This window comes from Andrena cerasifolii, chromosome 12, assembly GCF_050908995.1.
Source record: "Andrena cerasifolii isolate SP2316 chromosome 12, iyAndCera1_principal, whole genome shotgun sequence".
Taxonomy (NCBI): domain Eukaryota; kingdom Metazoa; phylum Arthropoda; class Insecta; order Hymenoptera; family Andrenidae; genus Andrena; species Andrena cerasifolii.
The window spans coordinates 7981457-7996454 of record NC_135129.1 but is presented as its reverse complement, the minus strand read 5'-3'; the positions used below and the strand labels follow the sequence as shown (position 1 = coordinate 7996454).

At 43.5% G+C, this 14998-nt stretch overlaps 3 protein-coding genes across 5 annotated transcripts; 1 reads left to right on the top strand and 2 right to left on the bottom strand.

Moving 5' to 3' along the window:
* Positions 1–2588: 2588 nt before the first annotated feature.
* Uqcr-c2 (Ubiquinol-cytochrome c reductase core protein 2) lies at positions 2589–5046 on the bottom strand. 2 transcript variants are annotated; one of them, XM_076823980.1, is made up of 7 exons: positions 4865–5046; positions 4335–4480; positions 4068–4259; positions 3774–3990; positions 3273–3704; positions 2981–3202; positions 2589–2873 (listed from the first exon to the last, which is right to left on the bottom strand). In XM_076823980.1, exons 1-7 carry the CDS (start codon positions 4913–4915, stop codon positions 2787–2789), a joined length of 1347 nt encoding a protein of 448 aa, XP_076680095.1. In that variant the 5' UTR covers positions 4916–5046; the 3' UTR covers positions 2589–2786. The 2 variants fall into 2 exon arrangements, with proteins under 2 accessions (XP_076680095.1, XP_076680096.1); XM_076823981.1 differs by lacking the exon at positions 4865–5046 and adding an exon at positions 4797–4847.
* A 962-nt stretch (positions 5047–6008) lies between these two features.
* On the top strand, positions 6009–9333 carry Metrn (meteorin). 2 transcript variants are annotated; one of them, XM_076824271.1, is made up of 3 exons: positions 6009–6591; positions 8160–8823; positions 8971–9333. In XM_076824271.1, exons 1-3 carry the CDS (start codon positions 6509–6511, stop codon positions 9184–9186), a joined length of 963 nt encoding a protein of 320 aa, XP_076680386.1. In that variant the 5' UTR covers positions 6009–6508; the 3' UTR covers positions 9187–9333. The 2 variants fall into 2 exon arrangements, with proteins under 2 accessions (XP_076680386.1, XP_076680385.1); XM_076824270.1 differs by having other exon boundaries at positions 6014–7201.
* Positions 9334–9441: 108 nt separating this feature from the next.
* Positions 9442–14958, bottom strand: LOC143375297 (uncharacterized). The gene is made up of 4 exons (XM_076824260.1): positions 14370–14958; positions 11184–14283; positions 11035–11107; positions 9442–10948 (listed from the first exon to the last, which is right to left on the bottom strand). The coding sequence occupies exons 1-4, from the start codon at positions 14416–14418 to the stop codon at positions 10598–10600; spliced, it is 3573 nt and encodes a 1190-aa protein (XP_076680375.1). The 5' UTR covers positions 14419–14958; the 3' UTR covers positions 9442–10597.
* Between the last annotated feature and the right edge of the window lie 40 nt (positions 14959–14998).

The following is a 14998-nucleotide window of genomic DNA, read 5'->3' as shown; positions in this document are numbered from 1 at the left end:
AAAATCTAAAACGACTAATTTCAATCAACATGTTGCACAATAAAATTATTCCCTATACTAATATATTTTCATAAGTGACAAAATGTTGTAACGTTTCTCCCATTTTCAATAATACACAAGTCAAGTTACTAAAAATATTTTTCTTCTTACAGGTTTTAACTTCGGAATATTTCGACGGAATGATGGAAACCTTGATAGTAACCACAAGAAAATAGTGACTTTACATACCTTATACTTTATTGTAACACTGTAAAGGCCTTTTATGCAAATATATTGAAAGAAACTTGAAACAAACTGTATTATTATTCAGAAATACCTTTTACATATTCCTATCCAAATTTCCTTAAGAATACCATAGATTTCTTTTGTTAATAAGTCTATATTGAAGAAAATTTTGCAACTAGTGCCCATGGAATACTATTCAGAAATTACAAGCTTCGAGTCTTTCAAAAGCATCACATTAACCGAGAACTGTTTAAAGGCCCATGAAAGGCGTAGCTCTTGTTTGCTACTTTAAGGCGATGCCTTCGAAGCTGAAATTCAGAATACCTCTTTTCGCTTCATGTTCTCCTGATACCTGGGCCAAAATCTGGCAAAAATTTTCAGAATGTACAAAATTGGGCTTCGTAACAAGATAACATGACGTGGAAAGAGGTGGCACTAAGTAACGTCTTCGGAGAAAGAATCGAGGATGCCTTCGAAGCTGAAATTCAGAATACCTCTTTTCACTTCATGTTCTCCTGATACCTGGGTCAAAATCTGGCAAAAATTTTCAGAATGCACAAAATTGGGCTTTGTAACAGGAGAACATGATGTCGAAAGAGGTGGCACTAAGTAACGTCTCCGGAGAGAGAATCGAGGATGCCTTCGAAGCTGAAATTCAGAATACCTCTTTCCACTTCATGTTCTCCTGATACCTGGGCCAAAATCTGGCAACAATTTTGAGAACGCCCAAAAATTCGGCTATGTACTAGGAGAACATGATGTCGAAAGAGGTGGCAAAAATAGGAAATCAGGTTTTTGCCGAATTTCTCCTATACTAGGGGATGAAAAATTTTGAAAAAAATCAGAGGCATTTCTGTTATCGGGGCACATATTAGAGAATTGTTTCAGATTTTTAAATTGAAAAACCAAGCTGTGAAAAATAAAAAACGCCAAAAAATGCGGAAAAATGCCGATTGTGTATCGAAGCAGGCTTGGCACTATAATTATATTTTTACTGTAAGTACGTATGATTGTTACTATTGTGCTGAATTCTTTTCAGATTTTTAAATTGAAAAACCAAGCTGTGAAAAATAAAAAACGCCAAAAAATGCGGAAAAATGCCGATTGTGTATCGAAGCAGGCTTGGCACTATAATTATATTTTTACTGTAAGTACGTATGATTGTTACTATTGTCCTGAATTTTTTTCAGATTTTTAAATTGAAAAACCAAGCTGTGAAAAATAAAAAACGCCAAAAAATGCGGAAAAATACCGATTGTGTATCGAAGCAGGCTTGGCACTATAATTATATTTTTACTGTAAGTACGTATGATTGTTACTATTGTCCTGAATTTTTTTCAGATTTTTAAATTGAAAAACCAAGCTGTGAAAAATAAAAAACGCCAAAAAATGCGGAAAAATGCCGATTGTGTATCGAAGCAGGCTTGGCACTATAATTATATTTTTACTGTAAGTACGTATGATTGTTACTATTGTGCTGAATTTTTTTCAGATTTTTAAATTGAAAAACCAAGCTCTTAGCGCCTCTTATTTGCAACTTTAAGGCGAGGCCTTTGAAGCTGAAATTCAGAATACCTCTTTTCGCTTCATGTTCTCCTGATACCTGGGCCAAAATCTGGCGAAAAATTTCAGAATGCACAAAATTGGGCTTTGTAACAGGAGAACATGATGTCGAAAGAGGTGGCACTAAGTAACGTCTTCGGAGAGAGAATCGAGGATGCCTTCGAAGCTGAAATTCAGAATACCTCTTTTCGCTTCATGTTCTCCTGATACCTGGGTCAAAATCTGGCAAAAATTTTCAGAATGCACAAAATTGGGCTTTGTAACAGGAGAACATGCCGTCGAAAGAGATGGCACAAAGTAATGTCTCCGGAGAGCAAATTAAAGAGCGAGAAGTGGCGCAGATGTTTCGAGACAGTGACTGTTTAACGAAGAGACGCAGAATTTTGGAGCGCCTCTTATTTGCAACTTTAAGACGATGCCGCACGAGCAAAAGTAATAAAACATAAAAGATGCTCCTTGTCCGGATCTACAACTTTTGACATATTTTTTTATTTAATCAATAACCTTGAGGATATTATATAAAATTGACTTTGCGAGTTGTTAAATAATGATTTAAATGTTTAAGGACCCAGGGGCACCTGTTCCCGTTATCCAATCGAGCTCAAACTTTACACAGATTTTTCTTTAATTATTTGGAACTATTCTGGAGGGTGCCTCGAAGAAAATCTTGAAAAAGAATTTACCAAGAGTAAATAAAAGCCACCCTAGTGAACATACATACCTACATAATGAAATATACGTGACGAATTGAGTAACCTCCTTTTTGAAGGCAGTTAAATATTCCGAACAAGAAGAAATGGTTTTTATTCGTATCTACAGAATGTTACATTCGTTCCGATGAAATGCACGCGCTGTTAAATAAGTTGCTGCGTCGCGCCGGTAACGGACACGTGTTTCAACCTCCGTTAACTAAACAGCGAAAGGAAAGGTTACCGTCCTATATAGATTTCGTCGCTACTTGTGTCCCTTTGGAACAATAAGTACGTCTCGAATCTATTTTATTTTAACTCGTCGACATACGGTACAGTCTTCAAATCACCAATTGCAGCCATGGTCAACTTTCCATTAGCAATTTTGTCGGCAACCTGGAAGTAGAAACGTTTACCCGTCAAGTATACGGCAAGTAAAGTTAAATGGAACGGATAAATGTGTCGAGATGGGTGTGTCGTAATAACGCTATTATTTTCCATACAGATTGAACGGCAGATGCGGAGGTTTTTTCAATCTCGGCAATCAGCGACGCCGGTGTACAGACTTGGCCTTTGAACAAAGCTTGATATTGTAAACTTTCTAGCAAAGCGGCTCCATTGTCCGCTGCGTCCAAAATCTCCGCCTTCAGCGTAGCTTTACCGCGGGCAACGTCGTTATCAGATACCTTCAAGGACCTGCACCACTTGCAAGCAGCTTTTGTCAACTACAGTTAAACGAAAATCCAGATTAGACATGGTAGATACGTTACATATCAAATACTTGCATCCACTTACAGGTCCTGCTATTTTGGGCGCCGAGCACAAAATGAAGCCGAATAATCCCGAATCGGAGTAGCTGGCGTTAAAGGTCGACAGAGCAAACGGATCCGCGCCTGCGACGCTTGAAACATGCTTGTGCAATGGACTCGCACTGCAGCCCCATTTAACACGCGGTCCGCTGCCAGACGCTCTCTGCAGTATCGCACACGCTAAAGCATCCTTCTCGTTCTTCAAACTTGCACCTTCGACAGCAACTGCTACGCTCGTTAGATCCGAGGCTCTTTCCTTACGTAATTCTCCGCCGTGATATTGCGACGCTTCGACCGCATTATCTTGCGAGCCAATTCCCAAATTCGTCGCAAACCCGGCAAGTTCCGATAATGGAACTCCGGTCGCCACTACCGCGCACTTCGGCCCGGTAAACCAATTGCTAACAAAGTGTTGTAACTATAAACAGAAGGTAGGGAACATTATTTGAATGATCCGAAACAGTTTCGCAAGACCAACTACACTTACAGTTTCTGTATTGATTTTCCCTAACTGATGCTTCGGAGAAAAAAGAGAGTATCCAAGCCCGGTGCGATACGCAGCTTTATGTAAAAGTTCCAGGACTAGCGTAGATTCTGGTAGAGATGCTAATTCGTACTCCAATCTGGGCAACTCGTCAGACACTTCCCATGGCTTAAATACTTGTTTCACAGCAACATCTTCCAAAAATTTGAGAGCATCGCACCTATTCGCGTCATCGGATCAGTTTATAATCAACACACAGAACATAATAAGATACAAAAAAAATAAATTAACATTTACAAATTGTTTCTCGTAATCTGCAGAGTATATGCAATACTTTCACGGTCTACGGTAGTTATTAAATTTCCACCCAGTTGTTGTATGTTCCTTGTTATGGCAAAACTACTCGAACAGGATGTACTTAATCCAGCTGCTATTCTCAAGTAATGAGCAGTACCTTGCGTATCGTACGTTTCGTTGCGTGACCCAGCTCTAAAGACAAAACACTTATGTAGGAAAGAAGCAAACCATCATTGGCACCAATTTATACAGTCGACCCTCGGATACCTGAAAACAATGGACACCTGTGCAATTGGAGAGTTATTGTCACATGTAGCAACTGTCACTTTGTTCCCCAAAACCTGACAAACAGGAGCCACAGCAGCAGCAGCAGCAGGAGATTGCGCGGGTGCTACAGCCGCATAATGTCTAACCTGATGTAAAATACAAAGTACTTTTGGATTCGATATATTTATATATTCGTACACGATACCTTCTTATTGGTTTCACGAACAACAGAGGGAGATTCTGCCTTTGAAATGTGTCGCAAAGTTAAGATCGGAATTTTACAACGACAGGTAGTATAATTGACAGGGAGTATAACTGATGAATAATGAGAGAAAAGAAACGATTGATATTGTAGTTACGGAAGAAAAGATGAATCGTTCGGATCCTGCGTGTTTGCCGAACGTGCGATAGAGACTGACACGCAGGATGGTATCGAATCGTTTATATAACAGCTATCCGAACCGTTTTGCCATTAGCGAACAGCAAATGACTCCCCATGGAAATTGATTGAACCAAGAGAATAATATTGCCTTTGCCGCGGATCCACGTAGCACAGACGACCGCACAACCGAGCAAGCCATTTTTCTCTTTCCTAATAAGTCGGAACAGCTTCTTCTGGCTTCTTCTTATGCTTAACACAGCCTAACAGTAGAAGTCAGAAGACGGTGCATACAAGACGGAGACAGAGCACTGAGCTGAGCAGCGAAAACCGTACCAACTACTTATGGGTAATACCTACACGAATTCCCTGCCTGTATCGATTTACTTACGTAAGTTTTGACGGGACCTAAGGAATAGAAATATTATCTCGAGGTTGGCAAGCCTTTTGGTCACTTGGGTGCGTTCAACAGACTCAACTGTTGAGTGAGATCACTAGATTTTACTCGCGTCGACCAATGAACGTGCAACTTCAGAGTAAAATCTAGTGAAATCACTCAACAGTTTGTTCTGCTGCACGCACCCGTTGTATCATATCCCTGTGGAGTGTGCTTTCTGTTTTATTCCACCAAGTTTATTTTTAAATAAAAGGCACTGTGTTTAAGTGTTCAGATTTTTACTTTTCTATTGCGTGTACATATACATATATATATATATAGGCCTATAATGCCTATATATATGAACCGCGCCATCTTTGAGAATAAACCCTTTGCGCCATCTGAACGGCATCCGACGTAATATACGAATAATTCTGGATTCCCATGTACGCTATATTCGCAATGATGGCGCGATTCGAATCATTACAGTGGATTCCTGCTACATATGAGTATATGTACATACAAAGCACAATGTACCTATAGTATATAGTATGTTTCAGGACTTTCAGGTTAAGCAGTTTGAAGAGTCAAGCTGCGTGGATCAGCGTGGATTACGAACAAGAGCATCCGACTCGTGTCTGCTGCTACAACTTCCTTAATGCACTATACACGAAGAAAAGTATAATAACCAAAATGGAGAGAGTGGACTTCTAATAACGCACGGATAAAATTTTTCGATCAACGTTTTCGATAATTAGGGTACATATTTTGGAACTTGGCATGATCTTTGCAAAGTCCTTGCAAAGTCTAACAAAGAGTATAGTACTCTTTCGGTAAGAAGGTGTAGTAATAGGTTTGTACGCTACGCGGTATATTTACATATACGCACGCAACGCCCGGTTTCAATCATGTCATACTACATCTATAAATTCGTCGAAAAAGCACCGATTCACGATGGACGTGACTGATAATGATGGTGTGACGACGAGGCGCAACAATAGAAAAAAGTAAAAAAGAAAGACATGAAACGAGAGAGCGAATATGACAACGCCACTTGATAGCCGTGATAGGGAAGAGAACGAAGAAGAGTGAGTGCGTGATGTGTGTTTGTGTGTGCCTGTGTGAAACGAAGGGGGGGTGGGGGTCACCTCGAGCCGAAGTAGCCGAAGTAGCCTAAAGATCGGTGCAGAAGATAAAAGTGGAGAGAAGCGAGTGACCGCACATATTTACGACGACGTAGTCCGGAGTAGTGTGCATAAGTTGTGTAAACAGTGACCAAGTACCTATGCTGGCGTGCGTACAAACTAACAAACATCGTTTCTGCCTGTAGTTAGATCACGGCATAGAACAGTTACTACCGCCTTTCTACGCTCTGGCGTCAAGCATGATCCTTCGGATACTCTCGACCTCGTTTGTCGTATGCACGCGAACGTACAGTCACGCGACTCGAAGGCGCAGTGTGGAAACAAAGGCGAGTGGTCTGCTGCTACGACAGTGAAAAGGTGCGAGGCATTCTCAACTCCGAATCGAGTTTTCAACCAACATCTTATTTCTCGGTTTATCCGAAGGTTCGATTTCTGACACTCCATCAACGATGATAAATACGAAATGCAGCATCGTATCTGGCGTAGTAACGGTCCGGAACGCGCTAGAGAAGTGAACAACTAAATTTCAAAACAGACCAAAAAAATTAAATGCGGCGTCTATCGCGAAACTTTTCACGCGCGTCCGTTATTCACATCAGCAACGAATTTAACGACATTGAGTGCACGCTGAAATAACGTTCACGGTGAATGCCCCGATGGGAATTCTCGATAAATAAATAATACTGGACATGTATTCTAATAGCGGGAAGCAGTAATAATTCTTGCCCAAACTTTCACTCGCGATAGATCGGAAGATTTTGTGAACTAGAAATGCAAATTGGAATGTGCATAAAAATTTAGTCAATGTGGTACGAGATTAACGAAAAATGAGAACGCTTACGTTCGTCGTTCGCTTAACACATTTGCTATCCTTACTGCTACATAATATTAGCATCGTGTCATCGGCCGCCCCTACATACGAACATGCTGCCCTCCAAGCCGCCGATCAATGCGACTGGATTGGAAGGTTTGTATCCTGTTTTATTCTCAGTTTTCTGCAATGCCGTTCCTTCGTTCATTTCTTTCTTTCTTTAACCGATCTTTCGTTACCGTCGCTCTCCTGCAAAATGTTTCGCAATATTTTCTGCAGGTTCAAATTTCGAATGCAGCCGAAAACGTGTAAAAGGTATACGACTGGCTTCTTTCTACTATATATACGTGACTGTCTCTAAAACAGTGAATCGGCAATATCTGACATACATATATAAGTACATATATGTACGTCGGTCGGAACGCGACGGATATCCACGTAACTTTTGTCAAAGGGAACGATCCGACGAATCGTAAAAGTACGATCATGTGCCTTCGTGTTCCCCTTCACTCTGACTTTCCGACATATTATTTTAATAAAAAAACTCCAAAGTATTCGTACGTTTTGCGAACGAACCTACCTATGTCTCTGCAAAATGCCTTGATAAGGGAGAACGAAAATGTGAACTTTTATTAAACGCGAAACCAGTCGCACGACTTACAACGAAAACCGGTTTTCCCTCGTCCACTAATACAAGCGAACGTACCGGAGAAGGATCACGCGCTAGCGTTCGATTTATCATCCCTTTCCTGTCTCTTGTAAGAAAGAGCGACTCTCGTACCACACGTACGTTGCGTTTCTATGCACGTACGTACATACATACATGTACACACGCGCGCGCGCGCGCGTATACGCATGCAAGTGGAAGGAATAGAGAACAGGACAGGATGAAGGAAAAGAATCACTTCGAGAGCGTGTCATCTGCTTTTCGGTATAAACTGTCTATACATGCAAGCGAAGCGAGTGGAAGAGTGGAAAATCGTGAAACTCATGGGTGTGGATAAGAATATGTGATACTTGAAAATGAAACAGGTCGCACATATCACACAAGTTCTACGATCTATGTTATTGGTCCAACAGAAATAATGCGTGATTATGTCTCGTTACGTTGCAGCGGAGGTGGCGGCCGAGGTGTCCGACCCGTTTATCTTAGATGTTCGAGGGGTACTGTGTTTTGGCGGTATCCGCGCGGAGCTTTGCGAATAGTTCTGTCGCCCCCCGTTCTTACCGGATCCGTTGCGGAAGTTCCATTTGAGCACGTCGGAAGAAGAAACATGCCAAACAGCGGGAAAAACAGGAACGGCAGCAACGCGATCGGCGACGATGCTTACCGGTTGTCCGGATTTCGTACGTGTACTAAAGTCTCCGGTCCAGTCAGAGTGTATTTAGAGGCTCACGGGAAACTTCGATCTATATACTCCCCGAGGGATGGTAAACACAAGGCTTCGCATAGATGTTTTCTCGCAAAGAAGCAACCCGCGGCTCTTTACATAGAAGCGGAAGAACCGATCATATCGAGTGAGCATCGCCACGCGAAATTGCAATACGATTTGGAGACACGATACGTTGACGCTCGAGATGGTAGATCGCGCCAGTTGAACGATGAGGAGGAAGAGGACTGCAGGCCGTGTTCTATGGATGAATTGGCTAAAGCCTTTTGTCAGAGCGACTTGGTAGCCAGAGGTACGGTGAGTGCCGTTCAAAGGCAACCAAATCTAGAAGCTGCCGAGCTCGTCCTGGGAATAACGAAGACGCTGCGTCGAATCGAAGAGGCGGAGGTAATTTATTGCCCCTCTTCTATCCTTCAGCCTTCTCCATTTCTTTTCTTATCGTTAGTGCTGGATTTCTTTCCTGCTAACGCATCGTCGATTATAGTGAGATTCGACCTTTAAGAATTTTAATATATGTATGTACTTTTTCGACAGAGCAACAACGACGGGGATGCTGCAGAGTTGCACGATCGAAGAAAGGTTCGCGTAAGGGTACCGACTGCCTGCGATGCACGCCACGGTCTGGGCGAGTTTGTCGTCATGGCTAAACGAAGACTCGGTGACCTCGTACTGGTTTGTGCTCCGAGGTTGGAAACTTGGGTAAAAACGGTCCGTGAATTGGAAAGCGCACCGTGCGTTCTCCGAAGCTAGCACGTGGCAATCTCCAACGAAATGTCTGTAAATAAACTTGTATTCTCCTGTTCTGTACGATATGAATATCGATCTCCGAACTGTGATATTGTTTTGTAAAAAATTTATCGTAACAACAAATATAATATCTTGTCATTGTCAGTGAGATTCTCAACACACCGGGTCGATTGACTTTCCCCGCCCTTACCATCTTTGTCATCCCTTACGTCACGCGTGCCTCGCGTTAAACTTGTTGGAACACAGACACATGATAAGAACTCGCAGCTTGACAACGCTGCCTGCTTTATTAGTAACCAAAACCGGCACAGCATGCTTTCGGGAAATTTCAAATAGCTTCGAAAGCAATTAAGCTTTCTCTAACTTCGTATCGGATTCATTGTCACATACCAGCGAGTTTTCACTCGCATTACACGGTTCCAATACAAATATTCGACGGTCACACACAGCGGATACAGACACGGTCGCGGCATAAAAACAATCTAAAACTTGGCGTCCTCTTCTACCGCGACATTCGTAAATGAAAATTCCATAAGAATCGGTTACGTTTCGTAAGAAATGGCACAAGAAAATTATTTTCCAACTGCCGGCGACTATTTAACTTACTGGTTCTCGAGTTTCACCTCGATCCCTGACATGCAGGCACAATTACACACGTTTATATCCATGCATGGCAATCGAGATCGAGCTGAAGACTGCTGTCTTCTATGTACATACGCATACGCGTCAAGAAGCACTCTTCCTCCATGCGACACAATTAAAATCAGCTGTTGAATATGCGCTATCCTAATGGGGATGCAACGCGTGCCGTATGGTCCCATGATTAGTTGTTGATAACAGTGCCGCCACTCGAGCTGGATTCCCTTTCAAACTGATAAAAACAGGATTACCCTGTCGCAGTAATCCTCGATGCTTTCACGAGGCGAACTAGCTTGGCTAGTAACTACTTGGTTAGGCGAGGCGGAGCTGTACCTTACCCGAATAGAGTATCGCTTACCAGTTACCTCACTGTCATCGAATACCACATGGCCGCGCATCACACGCAAGTACACATATATCGGAAACGTATGTAATGTAAAAAAAAAAACTTTGCACGATATTTGTCAGCCGCTGGTTGAATGTAATGCATCGTATAGAGTACAGAATATAGATCGCCGGACAGACGGCGGTGGCCGGGCAATTATTGTACATGTACACACATATATATATATGCATGGCGATCTGTACCGTGCGATTAGTATCTATGCCAGGCCTGTACAACTGGTGCTCTCGCAGGCACAGACATGGCCAAATAGATAGTACGTCGATAAACGAGGTGGAGTGGGCAACCTCTTACACCATCTTTCGCCGAGCTGTGTCGGTTATTACACGCAGCACGTAGGTACGTACGAGCACCGAGTTGCGCGGGCCTGATCTATACCGTCTCGCGGCTGTCGCGCATCGTCGTGTAAGGATAGTTAGGACACAACGGTAACACTAGATCATCCATATTCGGCAGAACGACCAGTTTTTCGAATTCCCTGAGCAACTTGGTTTCTATCCATTTGGTTATGTAAACGATATTGACGGTTCTCTCGCCGACCGCCGGTTTTACGGTCAGAGTTACCTTCGGCACGGGTTTGAAACCGTACCACATACGGTCGGACGGTGCCGGTGGAATGTTTATCGAAAGGCTACCTTCTATACTTGAGACAGTAACCATCAATCGGATCTCCGTATTCGAGACACCTTCCATAGCCTTTCGAACGTAGGACAGCTCAGTTGCCTGGCAGTTGAAATCATGGAAAAATAATTATTCATCGTATGGAATATACCAACCGTGGAAATCACGTGGACGCAAACTTCGCTTACGTGTTGAAAATATTTATTCGCGGCTATTTTGTCCACCATACTGAGAAATTTCTTCCCGGACGATTGCGCGGGGCTGCAAAGAAAGAGGTAAGAGAGTAACGGATCACAGGGGGAACAGTAGCTGTGTAGTCACGCCGCTTTCTGCTTACCTCGCTTCTTTGGCCGTGCTGCTGCACATTTGCGACGCATCGTCCTCCTCCGTAGACGTCTCTGGCGTGTCTTCCATGTCGCTGTCGAAGATTGGCGATCTCGTCGTCATCGATTCGTCCTTCTCCGCAGGAACGATAACGTTACTGTTACTAGCAACCGAGCCGGTTCTCGTCAGCTTCATCAAGTTTAGTTTCGTCTCGACAGTCATGGTCAAGGAGCCTTTATACGTTATATCCAAATCAAGCCAGAGACCCCTCTCGTTTGTCACGGGCTTTGTTACGTTACGAATAACAGGCGTTCCTTGGCCTATCGTTACCTCCGAAACTAAAAGGCACTCCATAAAATACGGTAGTTTTATGCTAGACAATTTCCGCTGTATTTTATCCTGTATAAGATTTATAGTCTCCGGACACTTGTGTACATCGAACAATATACGAGCTATTAAACAATTAACCCAAAGTGTATTAAGCGTATCGTCGGGATGCAAGCAAGGTCCAGTTTCCGGAATCGAAGGGGTAACATCAAGGTGCTTTGCCATGTAAGCATCATAATTAAGCTCAGGTACGCTATCGAGCGCGCTGTCGGGTGGATTGCAAGCTTTCGATTCCGAGATAACGGCACGCTGTGTTGCTGACGGTACGTCCGTCGATATAGACGAGACGCAGGCTGGAAACATTACCGAACCTTGCTTCTTAACGCATCCGGACGCTGCTGAAATTAACCTTCTGTACCAATCCTCTTTTTCACGATCAGCTCTGGCGAAAACGAATATTTTCAATTCTTTAATCCGCTTGCCATTCTTCGAATACTTTTTAAAAGTATTTCTGGAACTTTTCAATTCTGACAATCCACCTATCGTTTCCCACTCTTCCATTTCTTCCTCTCCTTGCCGCACACTCTCCTCGGCCTCCCTTTTCCTGATTTTCTCCAATTCTGCCGCCGTTGCCCCCTCCTTCTCTATCCCTACTTTCTTTTCTCGCTTCTCCATTTCCTCTTCCTCCTCTTTGTTATCGCCATCGTCATCACCATCATCGTCATCTTCGTCCTCATCATCATCGTCGTCGTCGTCGACGTCATCGTCGACGTCATCATAACCGTCATCGTCGTCGTCGTCGTCATCATCATCGTCGTCGTCGTCATCGTCGTCATCGTCGTCATCGTCGTCGACGTTAACACCGATGTTGTCTTCGTCCCCGTCGTCCACCTCTTTCTCCCGCTCCCACTCCTCCATCGATTCTATTTCTTCTTTCTTTCCTTTTACTTTGCTCTTCTTTTCCACGTTCAATCTTTGCTTTTCAAATTTCGTTCCGTTCGATGTCTCTCGGTGCTTCTTTCCCCCCTTGTCACTCTTGTAACGGCTACCAATACGATCTCTCTTCGCATTTCTTCTAATCCCGATATCTCTCTTCGCTTCCTGCCTATGGCCACGCTGTTTCTTTCGCCCTCTTTCCTCCGCACACTCTTCTACTTGCTCGCTTCCTGGAAACTCATCTTTGTCTTCCGCATCGCCGATATCGTCGGTTTGAGAATCCTGATTGAAACTTTCATTGTCATCGTCGTCATCCCCAGCACTGTCTTCCTCTTCTCCAGCCCCTTGTTCTTCATGTTTACCGTTCTTGCTCTTAATAATCGGTTCCTCACCCTCGGAATCTAAAAGCCAAATTTCGCGTTTCTTCCTTCCTCTTCCTTCCCACTTTGCCGCGCGTTTTCTTTTGCTTCTCGAAGCCGTCTTGCAATGGTAACCACCGATCGAGCATTCGTCGTCAACGGTACTTTTCAGTGCTGCGTTAGAAATCAAGGCTCCTTTCTTAACAGTTATGCAAATTGGATACTTTTTACTCCACCTTCTTCTGCGAGTCAATCCGTGAGGAACGAGTTCTACCTTCGCTCCTATCAAATTGTAAATCCTCCTCTCGGTGAACTTCACTTTGTGTTTCGGCTCGTCCCAAACGGCCTTCTTTGGTATTTTCGCTCTGGTCTCCATTATGCGCAAAATATTTCCTTCCAATCTGAAGAAAACGGATTTCGTGCGCGCCACGTGATAATTACTAGGCTCATAACTGTACGGTAATTCGTTTAACCAGCCTTGAAATCTCTCGATTACAGCGTGCTCCTCTACTGCCGGAATTTCTAGAACTGGTACTACGGGTCTGGACAGAAATTTCCCTTCCGGCAGAGTAGTCAAAATCTTGTTGACTTTCGTCAGCATGTCGTAAAATGTAGTTGTCGCGAAAACACCTATCATAAGACCGACTAAATACTCCGGCAGCGAAGTGACGTAGTAAGTGCAAAGGATGGCGACAAGGACGGCGATCGATCTGTACGTCACTTGGCAGATTAACTGTTTCATCACGTGCGAGAAGATCAGTTTGAAGTTTATTCGCTTTGGAAATACGGTTAAATGTACGGGCGATCGTTGTCGAATATTGGCATGGTTCGCGTTATCGATCGACTCTATCCTTTGGGTGTTAGTCGTCGCGCAAGGAACAGTTTCGTCGTTAACATCTCGAGAGAATTCAGAGGCTTCGACGCCACTCTCTACGCACTCGTCCTGCGTGCTCTTGTCCTTCAAGCCAGTTTTTACTCCAGAAAAGGATATATATCTAACCGGAATGCCTCTGGGATGAACAACAGCCGGCGTAGACGGTTCGTTTACCTGCTTGTCCGCTTTTCTATCCTCGCAGGGAGTAACACTTCCCTGATCCTCCGATTCGCTAATGCTCGAACTCTCTGCCCGAGAGCGACGCCTCTTCCTCTTGTCGCTTTTCATTTCGGACAGCTTCTCCTCAAATGTCTTGGTTATTTTGCCTCTAATGTCCGACAATACCTTCCATGGATCTCGGTACGGCGGCGTACCTTCCAGTAAGATATTCTCCGCGCTCGCAGACCGACTCTCTGATATGTTTTCGGAGCAGTCAGATTCATGCGTCAACCTACTCTCCGAGCAGCTCAGCGGAGCGGAGGTCGCGTCGGTCGAGATCCCGTCAACTTTGCCCGTCAACCCGGTGGTCTCTTCGTCTGCGCTCGGATATATTTCTTCCAGTTGGTGGTCAGCCGCATGATAATGGATCGCAGGAACAGAGGTTGTAATAGACTTACCTTCCCGAAGAAAAGAAACGACAGAAGACAATGTTAATCGCGTAAGTTTATATACGTACGATCTTATGTATTTTAACTTGCCTCACCTTTCATCATGGCTAATGTTACTTTCCTCGGACTTGGCTTGGTGTTCATGATTGCGAGGTGTTTATTTCGATGATCGTTCGGTATGTGATGTTTTTTCGGATTGGACGAATCGGTTTGTCACGTCCATCGCGCAATTCCACATCAAATCTGGTTAAATATACTTGGTTACGGCTAATCGTAATCGGGCAAACATGTATACCTGATCTTTGTCTTTCAAAGATATCAGTTAATAATAATCTTCCTGTCGAGTTTTCGTACTCTCTCGATTGAACCGAGGACGTTTAGTGACACCAAACATCGAGATATCGTGTAACGTTGACGCGTGCGATATCATTCTCTATAACATCTTCGATTATTTTCAACCAAAGACTAGATAAAGAACGTAAAATCCGTAAAATGATTATTAAATATCGAACAATATCGACCTGCTCGCGACGGTAACGTCATGAGTCGCGAGTGTCGCGATTCATACCTCGGTGTGTAGGAGGATAAAGGATAACCGATAAGTTTGATGTTCTTTTCTACATGCCTACACACTGCCGTAAAGTTCACCTCACTCGAAACACTGTTTACCGGGTTTACCCACCCGTCTCATTGTCATTACCGTCCAGATCTTGCATCGCTTGTT